The 15901-nt window shown below is 40.9% G+C and overlaps 1 protein-coding gene and 1 long non-coding RNA gene across 4 annotated transcripts in view; one reads left to right on the forward strand and one right to left on the reverse strand.

Annotated features, from left to right (window-relative positions):
- Nucleotides 1-15901, forward strand: part of LOC134297824 (uncharacterized) — a 93350-nt gene that overhangs the window by 42240 nt on the left and 35209 nt on the right. The gene's annotated exons all lie outside the window — the stretch shown is intronic.
- Nucleotides 1-15901, reverse strand: part of crocc2 (ciliary rootlet coiled-coil, rootletin family member 2) — a 122708-nt gene that overhangs the window by 28463 nt on the left and 78344 nt on the right. For all 3 annotated transcript variants that reach the window (XM_062976526.1, XM_062976525.1, XM_062976527.1), the window contains 4 exons: nucleotides 12115-12258; nucleotides 3921-4159; nucleotides 2519-2678; nucleotides 1369-1536 (listed from right to left, as the gene is read on the reverse strand). In XM_062976526.1, the coding sequence (XP_062832596.1) occupies nucleotides 1369-1536; nucleotides 2519-2678; nucleotides 3921-4159; nucleotides 12115-12258 (711 nt within the window). The remainder of the gene's footprint in view (nucleotides 1-1368; nucleotides 1537-2518; nucleotides 2679-3920; nucleotides 4160-12114; nucleotides 12259-15901) is intronic.

Consider the following 15901-nt stretch of genomic DNA (forward strand, 5'->3'; position numbering starts at 1 on the left):
ACTGGTGAAACGGAGTAGTAGAGTTGGACATCATCTGCGTACAGATGACACCAAACTCCGGATAATCTCACACAACGGCTTCATGTAGATGTTAAACAACAATTGTCCATCTCCTAAACTATCCTAATGCTCCTAGGTGTGGTGCAGGATGCCATTCCAACACCAATGTTGAAATAAGATTCAAGTGGCAATCTGGTGAACTTTACAAAAATGGAACAGGTGCAATTTTTTCCTTTACTACAGGCAGAAAAATGTTTTGGGTTAGACCCAAGGACAGAGCTTCACACTTATATCTAACAAACAATGTATGCCTATCCAGCTATCACTACCCTGCTAAGTGGGTAGTTTCGAGACAAACTGGATGAGACAGTGGATTATGAGACAGTGGAAGACTCCAACTGAGACTGTGTTTGATTTAGAATTGGAATGTGTAGGGGGATGGGAAAGACTCGGTTCTCCAGTCCTTTGCTGTGTCACTGTTAGAAATGGGATTCATTTGCCTGCACTTCCCATTTAAAGCCTCCTCTCCAGACAATCCAATTATAGTATTTCCACCATCTTGCTTAATTGTGCTCTAAGCCGGACATCAGTAAGGCTACATGCCTACAGATATGTGCCTGTAACTGAGCTCATCCTTACTTCAAAGCAATGGTTTCCTTTAATTGATGCAGAGATAAGCTTTGAAGAAGCATAGCAGTAAAAGTTCAACATCAAAGCATTTCTAGTTTTCACTTTGGTCTAACCCCACCCTTACCCTCTTTGGTCTACCAATACATGGCAACACACTCATAACTAACATCAACCCCGAGAAATATACCACTCCTCACCTATTTCTCAAGAACTAAAAACAAAATTCAGGTTATCATTATATTGCTATGCACTGACGAAGAAGACCACAGATATCCTTTTTCAACTCCATAATTTGTAAATTGTAAACATTAGCCATTTAGCAATATCTTCTTTAGAATTACAGTGTAGCTCAACTGCATATTTGCATTCCCCCTTTACAGATCAACAGAGTGATCTTTTCTTTTTAAACCTTTCTATGAGCCAGTCACTATCAGGAAGATATCCATTTTAGTATCACTATAGTATCCCAAGGGAATATCTCACACAGATCTTACAATAAATGGGTGATAGCTACTAGTAACATTTTATTTATATGTTTTAATGAAAATTGGGATGGCCTAGGAAGGATACGTAAGTGGAATGGTGATTCCTAGTTTTTTCTTGCTCCTACTAGAACAGTGGTTCTCAACCTGTGGGTCCCCAGATGTTTTGGCCTTCAACTCCCAGATATCCTAAGAGCTGTTCTAGCTGTTTTAAGCTGCCCGAAGTCCTGAACAAGCATAACAACAACAACAATACCTCTTTATTAGCAGAATCATGGGCAATCTCCAGTCCTGTTATCTTCTGCTCCAGTTCCAGAGTCTCTTTGCTGTATTCCTGTTGTTGTTCTTGTTCCTGGAGCAATCGATGCTTTAGTTCACTGGTTTCTTGGGTTTTCTTGCTGATTTCGCTGTCCAGGGCCTTTAACTGTGAAGGGACAGTTGCAATCTAAGAGTATTATCCAAGGCATGGTTTCATCTTAAAAGTCCATATTCCCAAGACAGGGAGTGGTGGGTAATAAATTCATGATTATTAATAATTTAATTAATGCATGATATTATTATTATTATTATTATTATTATTATTATTATTATTATTATTATTATTATTATTATTAGTTGACTCTGACCATATAATAATTTCTTAACCTTATACTAATAATCTCTACTAGCAAGGAGCTACTAGATTATACAATACACTTATATTTCTGTATATTTGCTGCAAAAACTAATTATGTTGCTAAACCTATCATGGTGATGTGAAGCAAATAATCTCTCCAGCTATTGCTGGACTGCAACTCCCAATGGTCCCAGCAAGCTTAGCCAATGACTAGGAATCCTGGGACTTGTAGTGGAATAATATTTGTGGTTGCAATATCTGAAGTCCAAAACCATTTGGAATACTCTGTCTATCCCAAGTTTTGCTTCCTCCCCCCTGGAGACCTTTCATGGGCCCATTAATTTCCAAAATATTATTGCATTTTTTTCAGAACCTGAAATGGCGAGGTTCACTTAGAATTTTGAAAATATCTATCTTCCCCCTCAATACATACACACACCAATATAAACACCAGTTTCTTTGTTTTAGAAAAGAAGAATCACTTCTGAAATGTTCCAGGAATCCCCCCTACTAGTCTAGGGCTTTTTGAGTGTCTTCAGCAATGGCAGGAAACTCTTAATATATAAACTTCAGTGTTTTAAATCCACTCATTAATTCTAACTAGATTAAACCATTGAACATGTATTGATTTACTAAGATGCCATTGATTTAGTAAATCTATGGATTTCAAGCCTAAATCTGGTAAAATGTAGCTTACTACACTCTTATCCCTTCAGAACTGAGGGTGTGTGTGTGTGTGTGTGTGAGAGAGAGAGAGACTGATAGATTGATCGATCAGGCATGCAGATACCTGTCTGCGCAGCTCCTGTAACTCTCTTCTAGCTTCCATGCGAGACTTGTCCACTTCCCGCAGATTTGCCCGGAGCTCTCCTACCTCACTTGCAATCGCCGCTTTTGCTTCCTCCAGAACAGCAATCTTTTGCTCCTTTTCCTCCTTGGTCCTCTGCAAACTATATGAAGTGCATGTGCTTGAATTAAGAGAATTGCATGTGCTTGAATTAAGAGAATTGCGCACATGGCTAAAGATAACAATATAGTGGAAAATGTGGCCGGGGAGTTGGGTGATTTGGGGGGGGGGGGGGGGGGGAATAACATAGGAGTTTTGTTTTTTTAATTTTTCTTTATTTTTTAATTATTGTTTGCTTAAACATCTGGTAGTAAATGTTAATAAGAGAAAGGCTATGTAGACTATTAAGATATAAACAAAAGAAATGAATAATATCCAGGATACAAAATGTCCTAAATGTACTTGCACCAAATGAAAATAATAGGATTTACAAATGTTTGTGCAAAAGGTTTATTAATATCTGCACCTAACTGAAATAAAGGCAATGAAAATGTATTAAGACGTTACATTTATAAAAAGCCATTTTTAAAAAGTATGTGTTTGAAGACCGACTATGGATTAATGATATCAAACACAGAAAGTTGGGTAAAATAGGGGCCACTTAATTTGACCTGTATGCCATTTAAGTTGAAATTAACCCTGTAAGAAGCAAGAGGGAAGAGCAAACTGGTGTAGGTTCAGTGAAGGCAATGTATCTACTCCAGTCTACCTCCTCAGCTTAGGCAAAACATCTGAGCTGTGAGGGCAATCCAATGGTAGGATTGTTCCCAACTGGCTACTTACTGGAAGATAAACCCAAGGCACACCCACACCCAAGTCTCAGGACTTCATAAGTGAGAGAAAACCCCCAGATCAGAATCAAAGGTAGATTACTTACCATTGTGGAAGTCATTCCAGAACCTTGCCCTTCACTGAATGGGTGCCAGGGTGTACATCAAACACTGAAATGTTCCCCATACTACCTGTGAATGACCGTCTAGTCGCAGACACAACCGTAACCCAATTGTCAAAGTTCCTTGGATATGGCAGAAAAAAACAAACCAATTTCTACCTGGCCTCAAAGTGACCAGTAAAACTCAAACTGCACAGAGGGTGGGAGGTTAGGTCATGCCATGGTGATCCAGAGACATGTGAGTGAGTGGCCTCCATCCCAGTCATCTGCTATGCCCTGAGACTCTATGCCACATGCAACCGCTGGCTTCTGACTATGGAGGCCACCACAAATGCAGCACCATTCACCACACAGGTGCAGATATGTATTATGGGTATCTTTTGAAACATGGTGAATGCAGATTTAGAATATCAACTTGTCTTCACAGCCTACCATTGTGCCATGTCTACCCACCTGAGCCTTTCATTTTCTGCTTTCTTGATCGCTGCTCTAAGATCAGTGTTGGACTTCTGTAGTGCTTCTTTTTCTCTGCTTTCATCTGCCACAGCCCTGTGAATTTCCTGTAGCTCCTTTTGTTGGTGAGCCCGGATTTCTTCAGTTTCCTGGAGTCTGTGTTGGAGTTCACCTAGTTCCTTACGAAGTCCTGAGTGAGTGTCTTCTGCAAGCCGCAGCTGTGCTTTTAGCTGTTCTGCCTTTAAGGAAAAACCATGAGCTGATGCGCCATGAACCTTAAACATGTAACACAATCCTAGAGCTTACATTGAAATAAGCCCACTGACATCAACAGAATTTACTCTCTAGTAAGAATTCTTAAGACTGCATCTTAGGACCTTATCAGACGAAAAATGGGATACTGCTTTTCTGTATGCATCTCATGGCTTTTGGGGGAAGGGATACATACATACTGCATGCACACACACAGTTCTCTCTTTCTTGTACCTATTAAAATAATGAGCTTTGACCGATCTCATCACAGATGGAGAACTCCTCCCAATCAGTCTGATGTTCCCTACATCACAGATTCTGGGAGGGTTCCCACCACACCTACCAGCTGGGCCAAAGAGGCTGGGCCATCCTGAGAGATGGGCCAAAGACACTGGGCCATCCTGAGATACCTGCCCACAAATTTCTTTGCCTGGCACAAGGCTGGATGCAGACTCACCAATTGGTGAGCAATGCTCCTTCCCAAATCTGCTCCCCCAGCACCTCTCATGGGATAAAGGAGGCAATGGCACCAGTCTCTATCATTTTCATTCCCAATACTCAGGAAGAGAATAAAAAAAAAAACAAGGAGGGTAGAGATGCCAGGCATATGCCTATCTCCTTGCCTTCGTTCCTGTTCCCAATAGCTCCTCTCCTTAGCATGTACTTGTTTTTCCTCCTGTCCCCACACCTCCTCTTCTGGACATGTTCCTGTATCCCTGCTTTCCCTTTAAAATCTCATGTATAAAAAGCGGTCATGAGTCACCTTAAGAAGCCCTGCTGAAAGACAGTCTTTTTTTAAAAAAACAGCAGATATTGAGCAACTGCAGAGGTTCATAACCTCCGTCCTAACAGGAAAATGGAAAAACGTCTTTCTGTTCCGATAGAACTGTGCAATTCTGACATTTAAACTTTTAAAAAAATAAAATCAAAAATCAAAAAAACAGTGAAAGAGGAAAACATGAGTGGCGTTACTCAGGTGACCAAGAGAAAGAACGGTTAGCCAATTCAACAAATGAAAATCAATCGGTAGGAAAACACTGTCCCTCAAACACATCTCGAAGGGCCCGTCACTGACACAGCTGACAAGATGCATATGAGGGGTGCAATCACATCTGGAGAAGCATGCATCTAGAGCAGTGGTTCCCAACCTTTGGACCTCCAGGTGTTTTGGACAGCTCCCACAGCTCCTAACAGCTGGTAAGCTGGCTGGGGTACCGGTGAGTTGAAGTTCAGAACACCTGGTGGCCTGAAGGTTGAGAACCACTGCTCTAGAGTGCACTGAGAAAATAAGGAACAGATGAAGATGGATGAAAATGCTAAGGAAACATTTTTCTAAAAAGTTCAGGCTGCACACTCAATGCATGCTAGTCCCCACAGGATGCATATATACAAAAGGCTCAATGTGTCATGTGATCACAGCCGTCGGGCCTCATATGCATAGCATGTCAGAATGGGGCTTTCTTCTTTGTGATAAGGTCCTTAATGGGAGCACAGTGAAAGTGATGCTGGCATACTTCAAGAGTTTCGAAAAATTACTTGTTTGGACAACAATTCAGATTCCACTGGTCCTGATGCTGGAGTAGTCTGAGCTCTGTACTTCATAAAAGTAACTTTCTCAGGTTCTGCATTGTCCCTTGAAGGAGTATTGAAATATCTGGCTCCTTCAGCTCATGTAGCTTTGGACTAATCCTGACTGTTTTGCTCTTGAGACCACATGAATACACAGTTTAATTTCCTGTCCCTCTCCCTGCAAAAAAAGGAAATTGCAACTTTGTTTGTGTGCAGAGGAGGAACAAATATGTCTCAGTTTATATATATGTGTGTATCAAGAATATGAGAGAGAGATATTGCCATTTGTTTATGGGATTATATGATTTGAGAAATTACAGCCTGTGGTCCATGTGGCGCTCAGGGCCCCAAGTGTTTCCCCCCTAAACCCCTACCTCCTCTCATTTTTGTTTACTGGAAACAGTCCTCTACATCTCCCATGGAATATGGGGGACAATTATACTAGCCTCCTACTAAATTCGGAGACTGGATGGGGCGGAGGGCTGTTTTCAAAACTGATTTGGGAAAATATCCTCTGAGTCCCTCATTCCACTTCAGCAACCCCTTACCCCAATCCTTAGAACATGCAGAAGGCAAATTGGGATAGAAAAACAGCCCTCCAAAATATTGCAGGGGATTGTGTTATCCTTGATATTGGGAAGCTGCCCACCATTAGTACAAATCCATCTATTTGTCTGGCAGTGTTGATACATATTTGGAGATATCAATTTGGTCATGAATTTTAATATAAAGTTGTGCGCAAGTGAAGAAAGATTACGTCTGAGGAAGGAGAAGAGTATAACCAGAGCAATTCAGTTTTTGAAGATCAGCAAGAACAGCACTTCTGACCTTAGGTGATCTTAAAACTTAATTTCTTACATTCTGCAGATAACAGGAAGAGACACTATCCACTCTGAAATTGCTTGTTTATATTAGTAGTATCCATGCTTATTTTTCAAAGATCATCTGCTCTGCAGCACATGTGCTGAAAATGTGCTGAATAGATATGGCCAAAGCCAATGTGTATACACTCCATGTTGCATTCATTTGAGAGTAATAAATATTTCTGCTAACACCTAGCAACATACATTTTTAAAAATTGTTGAGAGGTGGACATCTGATTCGAATTCATGCTTGGCTTCTGATGCCAAGTTGCTGTATCTTTGTAACGTTTCCTCCTCTATATATGACCCTTCCAACTAACTCAAACGGTGAACAGTTTCTACCTGGTTTGCAGTTCAGCATGGAGGATGTCAAAGGAAATACAGGAGAAAACTTTTTTTGTGAGAAGAGACAGCATTGGAAGAACAGAATCAGAATATGGTGGGATTATATCTGAATGTAAGTGAAGTGTCTTAGAGATGGTCAGAAAACCACACAGATAAATACAACTGGGCCCCAGACACAAAGGTACAAACTAACTTGCATACCCAACAACTGTTCTGTTTTAGAGGAATAGTCCCAATTAATCTCTCCCATTCTTTCAGCTGCTTTAAAGTGTTCCAGTTTTTATCTCTTCCTATTTTCCCTTTTCATCCTTAGCTTACTTTGGTTGCTTCAAACTGAATTCAATGTGCAATAGTACGTTTGCACTCAACTCAACAGGGAGAAGAGGAGAGGAGGTATGGAACTGCACCCTTCCCAGTAGATTCAGGCAAAAATGAACTTCTGAAATTTCTCCTGGATTGCCTATTCTTCTTCATTCATAACTTTTGTCATGCTGAGCATATTCTGATGTTGCTTGGCCAGACATGTCCTGGCTTTCATCAGTAAAATGGATGCATCCTGGCACAATAAGAGTTTGTTACAGAGACTGCACAGATAATTCTAGGGGACGATCCAGTTACCTCTTGGGTTAGTAACGTGGGATGCCTTAAAAGCTGGAGAAAATAGCGTTCTGTGGTTTAATCCTGCCCTTCTGGAAAAGTTGAGCCTGTTATTGATCTGTGCCCTGTGTGTTAATGGGACTGGAGCCGGGCAGGAGACTCCTGTACAAACCCTCAAGTCCCCTTTTTGTTTTCTTCTCAGTTTTCTTTCCCAATTCTTAACTGTAAAGCTCTAACATTGTCCAGATCCTCCCTGTTGGCCTGGCTTATTCCAACCAGCTCTCTGTTATTGTTGTTCTGTTTTTGAGAAGGATTAGGGTGAGCCCCCTTCTCTCCCAGCCCCCACCCACATATGGGATCCACAAACGCACTCACAGAGTTTTCTGCTGAGCTCAGCAGAAATTTACTAAGAAAGGTCAGTGACCAAAGAGCGGGACTATCCATCATAAAATAAACTGTTTTTATTCCCTGGGATAAGGGAAAGGGGGGCAACAGGGTGGGACTGAAAGGAAAAGAAAACATTGCACACAACACCCCCAACAACACACACACACACACACACACACACTCCCCTCCTGGCTCACTCCCTCTCTCTGTATAAGGCAAGAGCTTTCCTCATTTACAGGAACATTGCAGAAAAGCTCTTAATGTGATTATTATAATTATATCTTGACTGGAACTTTTTTCTTTAATAAAAAGCTTCTTTTGAAATAATTCCTGGGAAGCCAGCTGAGTCCTGGAGACATAGTCAAGGGTATTTCAGGGTGGAAGAGAAAGGAGGTTTGAAATGAGTAGGAGAAAAAAGTTGTATGTATATGGCAAGTTGCCTATCAATATATGGTGACCCCATGAATGTCATATACACTTTTGTTAGGCAAGGAATACTCAGAGATGGTTCTGCCAGTTTCTTCCTCTCCTCTGTAATATAGCCCACAGCACCTGGGATTCACTGGTGGTCCCCCATCCAACTGGTAATCGAAGTTGACCACACTTAGCTTCCAAGATCAGACAGACTCTGGTGTTTTAGAGAACAATGACAATGTATCCATGAGGGATACATTCCAAGACCCTCTGTGGATACCTGAAACTGCAGATAATAGCGAACCCTATATTTTGACTATACTTTTGGGCACCACAATTTAAGGGAGATGTTGTCAAGCTGGAATGTGTCCAGATAAGGGTGATTAAAATGATCAAGGGTCTGGAGAACAAGCTCTATGAGGAGCGGCCTCAATAGCTGGGCATGTTTAGCCTGCAGAAGAGAAGGCTGAGAGGAGACATGATAGCCATGTATAAATATGTGAGGGGAAGTCATAGGGAGGAGGAAACAGGCTTGTTTTCTGCTGCCCTGGAGACTAGGACATGGAACAATGGCTTCAAACTACAGTAGAGTCTCGTTTATCCAACCTTCTCTTATCCAACGCAATCCGCCTCCCACCCGGATCCATAACTGTTTCTCTAAGCAGCAATGCACAGCGCGCCGACATGTCCAACAACAACGCAAGTGTAGCCACACTCCCAAACAAGTGGCAGACTTGTAAAACATGATGTTTTGGTGCTTAATTTGTAAAATCATAATGTAATTTGATGTTTAATAGGCTTTTCCTTAATCCTTCCTTATTATCCAACATTTTTGCTTATCCAACATTCTGCTGGCCCATTTATGTTGGATAAGTGAGACTCTACTGTACATGAAAGGAGATTCCACCTGAACATTAGGAATAACTTTCTAACTGTGAGAGCTGTTCAGCAGTGGAACTCTCTGCCCCGGCCTGTGGTGGAGGCTCCTTCTTTGGAAGCCTTTAAACAGAGGCCATTTGTCGGAGGTACTTTGAATGTGCTTATCTTACTTCTTAGCATGGGGTTGGACTGGATGGTCCACGAGGTCTCTTCCAACTCTATGATTCTTTGGTTCTACGATTATATGAACTGGAAGCATAATGAAGAATAGCACTGGAAGACATAGAGACCCACAAACACAGATGTGGGTAAGTGAAACCACTGGACAAGGTGAGGCATGCTGTATTAAGGAAGGCAACTTGAAGGCATATAAATGTATTTCCCCTACTAATTTGAAGCCCCTTTTATGTGCATTTCATGATATTTCATTATGATATGTGCATATCCTCACAATGATGTGTAACCAAAACATGTATATGCTCATTTCTACATAGTAATGGTTTATTTGTATATACAGTAGAGTCTCACTTATCCAACACTCGCTTATCCAACGTTCTGGATTATCCAACGCATTTTTGTAGTCAATGTTTTCAATACATCATGATATTTTGGTGCTAAATTCGTAAATACAGTAATTACTACATAGCATTACTGAGTACTGAACTACTTTTTCTGTCAAATTTGTTGCTAAACATGATGTTTTGGTGCTTAATTTGTAAAATCATAACCTAATTTGATGTTTAATAGGCTTTTCCTTAATGCCTCCTTATTATCCAACATATTCGCTTATCCAACATTCTGCTGGCCCGTTTATGTTGGATACGTGAGACTCTACTGTATTCGTGTTCATGCATGCTTAAGGACTAGAATTTGAGAAAGGTACTTTTTGGAAGTACAACATTGCAAATTCTCCAGGAATCCTACAGGTTGTAGCCAATTCCCCCTTCTAGGCACCAGTGAGGATGCCTGTAGCATACGACTGCCTAGGACACATACTCCTGAGTGAGCACATGTATGTGCTTGTGTATTGGAGGCATGCCCTGATTAATTGAGAGTGTATGTACACGTACTGAGATGTGAGTTCATGCGAGTGTGTCTACATGGATGTGAAGGCAAGACTGCTCAATGAGCCTGACTTCCTCAAGTTAAAAGGCTGTGAAAATGTTATGGTTCCCATGGCGATAAGTAGGTCAATGCTGGCGCCTGTGAGGATTTCTCTCTGTGTTTCTTTGCCCTCAGCTTGTTATATTAGTCCCACAACTGTCCTCTCCCACTCCCCTCGTGCTCTCCTACGCTGTTGCCTCCCTCCCCATGCAGTGTTAGTCTTTCTCTGCCCATCCTAGATCCATCTACGAGCATACGCGTCCCCCTCGCCCCATCCCCATTCCTTTTGCCCTCCCTGCCCTCTGAAAAACCCTCTCCTACTTGCTTGTGTGGTCCCTCCTGGGGCTGGACTTTGAATTCTGTTGAAAGGAGACTATTTTTTGCCAAAATAAACAGCCTGTCATGTTAAATTACTCTCTCTTCCTCTTTTATGTCCTTTAATTTTCTATTTCCCCCTCACACCCCACCCCTGTCTTTTCAGGCTTGGGGTCATTCTCTTGTTCTGCTGTCCTGTGTTTGTAGAGAACTAGAGCCCTGAAAGCATCTGGCAATGGGTGAGGGTTACCACCTGGGGATGTTTTCCAGAGCGTCAGATATTTTTCCACTGCAAGAGTCATCATCTAGAGATAGGCCCTGCAAAGAAAGGACACTGTAGGATGTGGGGTGAGTCCTGCTGCAGATCTATCCAACAGCAAGCCACTACTGAAGATGATGGTTAAAGTCACTGCCAGCGATTTCCCACCCATCTTGGGAGGACCTCAGCTACTTCCAATGCTCCCCAGGAAGCCACCGTCATCCAAACCACCTCAAGGCTATGGAAACATCATGCCATTCCAGAGTGTTGAAAGTGGTAGGACAGAAGCACCATTGCTTTGGTGTAGATCAGTGGTTCTCAACCTGTGGGTCCCCAGATGTTTTGGCCTTCAACTCCCATAAATCCTAACAGCTGATAAATTGGCTGGGATTTCTGGGAGTTATAGGCGAAAACACCTGGGGACCCACAGGTTGAGAACCACTGGTATAGATATTCCTTAATTTTGTCATGTTGTCATCTGAAATCAAAGATTTTATAGACCGGTGCTATGACAGAGATGTAGGATGAATGGCATTCCAGATGTTTTCCAACTACAACTCACATTGGCCAAAGCCAGCATAGCCCGTAGCAGAAGATGCTGGGTGCTGCAGTCCAACAAACACTTCCTTCATCCCTGTGTTAAGTTTATGCCTTAGCAGTGATATAACCGCATACAGTAGAGTCTTGTTTATCCAACCTTCGCTCATCCAATGTTCTGTATTATCCAACGCAGTCTGCCTTTTAGTAGTCAATGTTTTTGTAGTCAATGTTTTCAATACATTGCGATATTTTGGTGCTAAATTAGTAAATACAGTAATTATTACATAACGTTACCGTGTATTGAACTGCTTTTTCTGTCGATTTGTTGTAAAACATGATGTTTTGCTGCTTAATTTATGAAATCATAATGTAATTTGACGTTTAATAGGCTTTTCCTTAATCCCTCCTTATTATCCAACATTTTTGCTTATCCAACATTCTGCCAGCTGTTTATGTTGGATAAGCAAGACTGTACCACTTTCACTTCTGAAAAGCACTGTTGTTTTTAATGTGGAGTCTGAATCTTCTTAGCTAACCCCAACTAAATTAGACTCACTGAATCAGTTGTTAAATTGTGAATCACCAGATAGGTCAACCTCACTGATTCAGTTTAATAGGCACAAATACACTTCTTTATAGCCAGAAGAGTTGCATAAATAGCAATACATACCTCTTTCACGACATGTTCCTTCTCTCTCGCCAGTTCCTTTACATGTTCATTCAAACGCTTGACCTCCTTCTGGTGGGCTGCCATTGCATCTTCAAACTGTGACTGGAAGGTGCGTAACTCACTGGTGATGCTGGAAACTATGTTCTATAATGAAAAGGCAATAGAAAGAGAGGTGGCACAAGTTAGCTTCTTGGCCTACATGTTATATAAAGATCCCTACAAGAGATACACTTAGCTGTAGCAGTCTTAAATCTATTGGACTGAACACCGTTACTTTTTGCCCATCAAGCTCAGTCTAGGATAGGTATTAAATGAGATCACTAGAAATTGGCTGTCCAGGGAATTATTAATACAGTAGAGTCTCACTTATCCAACACTCGCTTATCCAACGTTCTGGATTATCCAACGCATTTTTGTAGTCAATGTTTTCAATATATCATGATATTTTGGTGCTAAATTCATAAATACAGTAATTACTATATAGCATTACTGCGTATTGAACTACTTTTTCTGCCAAATTTGTTGTCTAACATGATGTTTTGGTGCTTCATTTGTAAAATCATAACCTAATTTGATGTTTAATAGGCTTTACCTTAATGCCTCCTTATTATCCAACATATTCGCTTATCCAACATTCTGCCGGCCCGTTTATGTTGGATAAATGAGACTCTACTGTACATTATAATAAGATGCCAGGTCTATTTGAAGACTCTGAAAAACAGTCTCTTAAGCTCTGTAGGACCCTTTTTCTGCATAAAGGAGAACATGTGTAAATACTAGTCACCATGTGAGAGAATGGAAAATTTAGTTGGTCACGCATCACAAAACTATCTTCATTCAAATTAAGTAAACATAAATTCAATCTATGAAGCCAACTGTATTTTCCATATTGTCACATTGCCCCTTGTAGTTGTCTTTAAGAATGGAATGAAAACCTCTTTTGGTGAAGGGCAGGCAATGGTAGTAGGCGAGGTGATAGAAAGGCAGTTTAAGCCGTGAATCCCAGCATTTGAGAGCACCCCACTCTCTAGTTCAAGCTGATGATACAAAATAGTGACATAAATAAGATTTACTTAGTTTAATTTGAGGATTCCAAAATTTTCCAGGGTAACATGTCATCAGGATAGAGCTTAGCTAAGTTACTTTTAAAATTCCAACTTCCAGAAAATCTTAACAAGTATGGGCATTGGTACTGATGGCTGGGAAAGGTTGGGAATTGTAGTTCAAAAGAGTAAAATTTCCAAGTTGTGCTTCAGGTGAACACCATCTTATGCAAAACTAGTCTTGCTTCCTGACTAACTCCCAGAAGACTACTCTTTGCTCATATGCATCACTCTGTTTTTGCCTCCCTTCCTGGGGCACCATGTTGCCATCTAAGCACACATGCTTAATTTCATTTGGGCTGCTCACAGTGCTAAAGTCCTTCTTTTTAGGGCTCTACCATTAACTATATAATAAAATAGTTTCGTGAGATTTTTTTCATGAGTTACTCCCCTGAATAGTGTAGGACTTACATGCATGAAAGTCTAACAAATGTATTGCATACAGACCAAGAGATTAGCAAGGTCAGACTATCCTTCACCAGAGTTTTGACTGTCTTGGGTGAGATCTGAGAGATGAAACTCAGCCTGGTTTGAAACAACTGCTAATAATTTTCACTACAGAATTTTACAAAGTACTGTTAAAGTGTATCCCATATGTTCTTTCTATCTATATATATGAATAATTCTGCAAGCTGAATTACATTTCAGAGAGGTATTAATTAACATGCCAAGATGGAAAGTGTCCTATTAGATCATACAGGCCACCCTGCCTTAATATGGCAACTCCCCTAGGCAAAATACAGATACTTTAATTTACTATGGGTTCACTAGAAATGTAGTCGGACATGAGTATATTTTGGTACAAAACTGAAAACAATTATCGTCTAAAAAGACTCAGCTTAAGCACAAAGAGTGAGTAAGTTGGTCCCAATTGCCCTTCATGGAGCAACTGGGGTGCCAAAGCCAGCTCTTCACATTTATAAAGCTGTATCAGTTCAAGACCAAGCCCCAAAGTTAGGAGAAACATTCCACAATTCAGTAGAGAATGAATATTATGAATTTAAGGTGGGATGGGATGGATGTGGGTCAGGGAGGGAGAAATGAATGCACAAAAAGACGTTTGCCTGTTATAAGCCATGGTTAATATGTTCCCTTTCCCCCCAGAAACATCATTTAAGAATCAACAATATTGTGACATGCAGATTAGTCATCTAGTAAAAACTGTTGATTGGAATATTTGTTGGCTTTAATCCTAAATGACCCACATGGCACAAAAGAGGGGGAATATATAAGAAACGAGAACTAATAAGGGGAATTGGACAGGGTAGTGTAACAAAGGACTGGTAATTTGGGTTGCTGTAAGTTTTCCAGGCTGTATGGCCATGTTCCAGAAGCATTCTCTCCTGATATTTCACCCACATCTATGGCAAGCATCCTCAGAGGTTGTGAGGTCTGGCCATTGCTGTTGCAGATTTATGGTAGTAAGAAATAAGATGAATCTTATAAGGATAGTGTACAATGTGAGACCAACTTTAGTGGGAATGAGAGGGTAGAGTTAATATCTGGTTTAGAACTGAGTATCATAAAGCTGTCTCTGAAGGCAGGCAATATTATTGTAATACAGTTCAAATAGATATAGCACATAATGATATAAGAACAAACACCAAATCTAACTTGATATTAAAAAGGTAAAGGTTTTTCTCTGACATTAAGTCTAGTCATTTTGACTTTGGGGGTTGGTGCTCATTTCAATTTCTAAGCTGAAGCGCTGGCATTGTCCGTAGACACCTCCAAGGTCATGTGGCCAGCCTGACTGCATGGAGCACCATTACCTTCCTGCTGCTGGAACTGTACCTATTGATTTACTCACATTTGCATGTTTTCAAACTGCCAGGTTGGCAGAAGCTGGGGCTAACAGTGGGAGCTCACCCTGCTCTCTGGATTCAAACCACCAACCTTTTGGTCAGCAAATTCAGCAGCTCAGCGGTTTAACCCACTGCACCACTTGGTATAGCACAATATAAAAACAAAACAAACAAACAACAACAAACAAACAAAGGATTTGATAAGCATTTCCTGAGACTTACCTCTAGATCAGTGGTTCCCAATCTTTGGGCCTCCAGGTGTTTTGGACTTCAGCTCCCAGAAATCGCAGCCAGCTTACCCGGTGTTAGGAACTGTGGGAGCTGAAGTCCAAAACACCTGGAGGCCCAAAGTTTGGTAACTACTGCTCTAGATATTAGAAATATGATTCCATATGAATGATAAAAATCAGGACAGAGAGTGTTAACAGAAGGATTAATAGAAATGATGATATACATTCTACTGTTGACCACAATTGATACATATACACTTTTTATAAGACCAGCAGCCCCATGTGTGAGCATGAGATGTAGATTGTTGAAAGAAATGGTTATTTTAGAAAGATGTCTAGGATGTGTACCTCCTTCACCCAAATGTTGCTGCCACAGAACAGCTAAATGGCAGGGCGGGCATGAAATGGAAAGTGTGTGGGGAGTAGGAACATATATATAGGAATATTACTGCCTTTAGTAAGTAAAAAATGTGTCATTGTAGCCAAAAACAGTGGCAGCATTTCTCTGGCAAGAGCTCCCAGGGAGTGATTCCTGGAACTCTTGCATGCAAAGCATGTGTTGTTCAGCCAAACTATTGCCCTCCTGCAGGGAGGCAAGAGTGGCAGCAAAAATTATCCCAAGCCAGGGAAAATGTAGGGTGTTTGACTA

This window comes from Anolis carolinensis, chromosome 3 (assembly GCF_035594765.1).
Source record: "Anolis carolinensis isolate JA03-04 chromosome 3, rAnoCar3.1.pri, whole genome shotgun sequence".
Taxonomy (NCBI): Eukaryota; Metazoa; Chordata; class Lepidosauria; order Squamata; family Dactyloidae; genus Anolis; species Anolis carolinensis.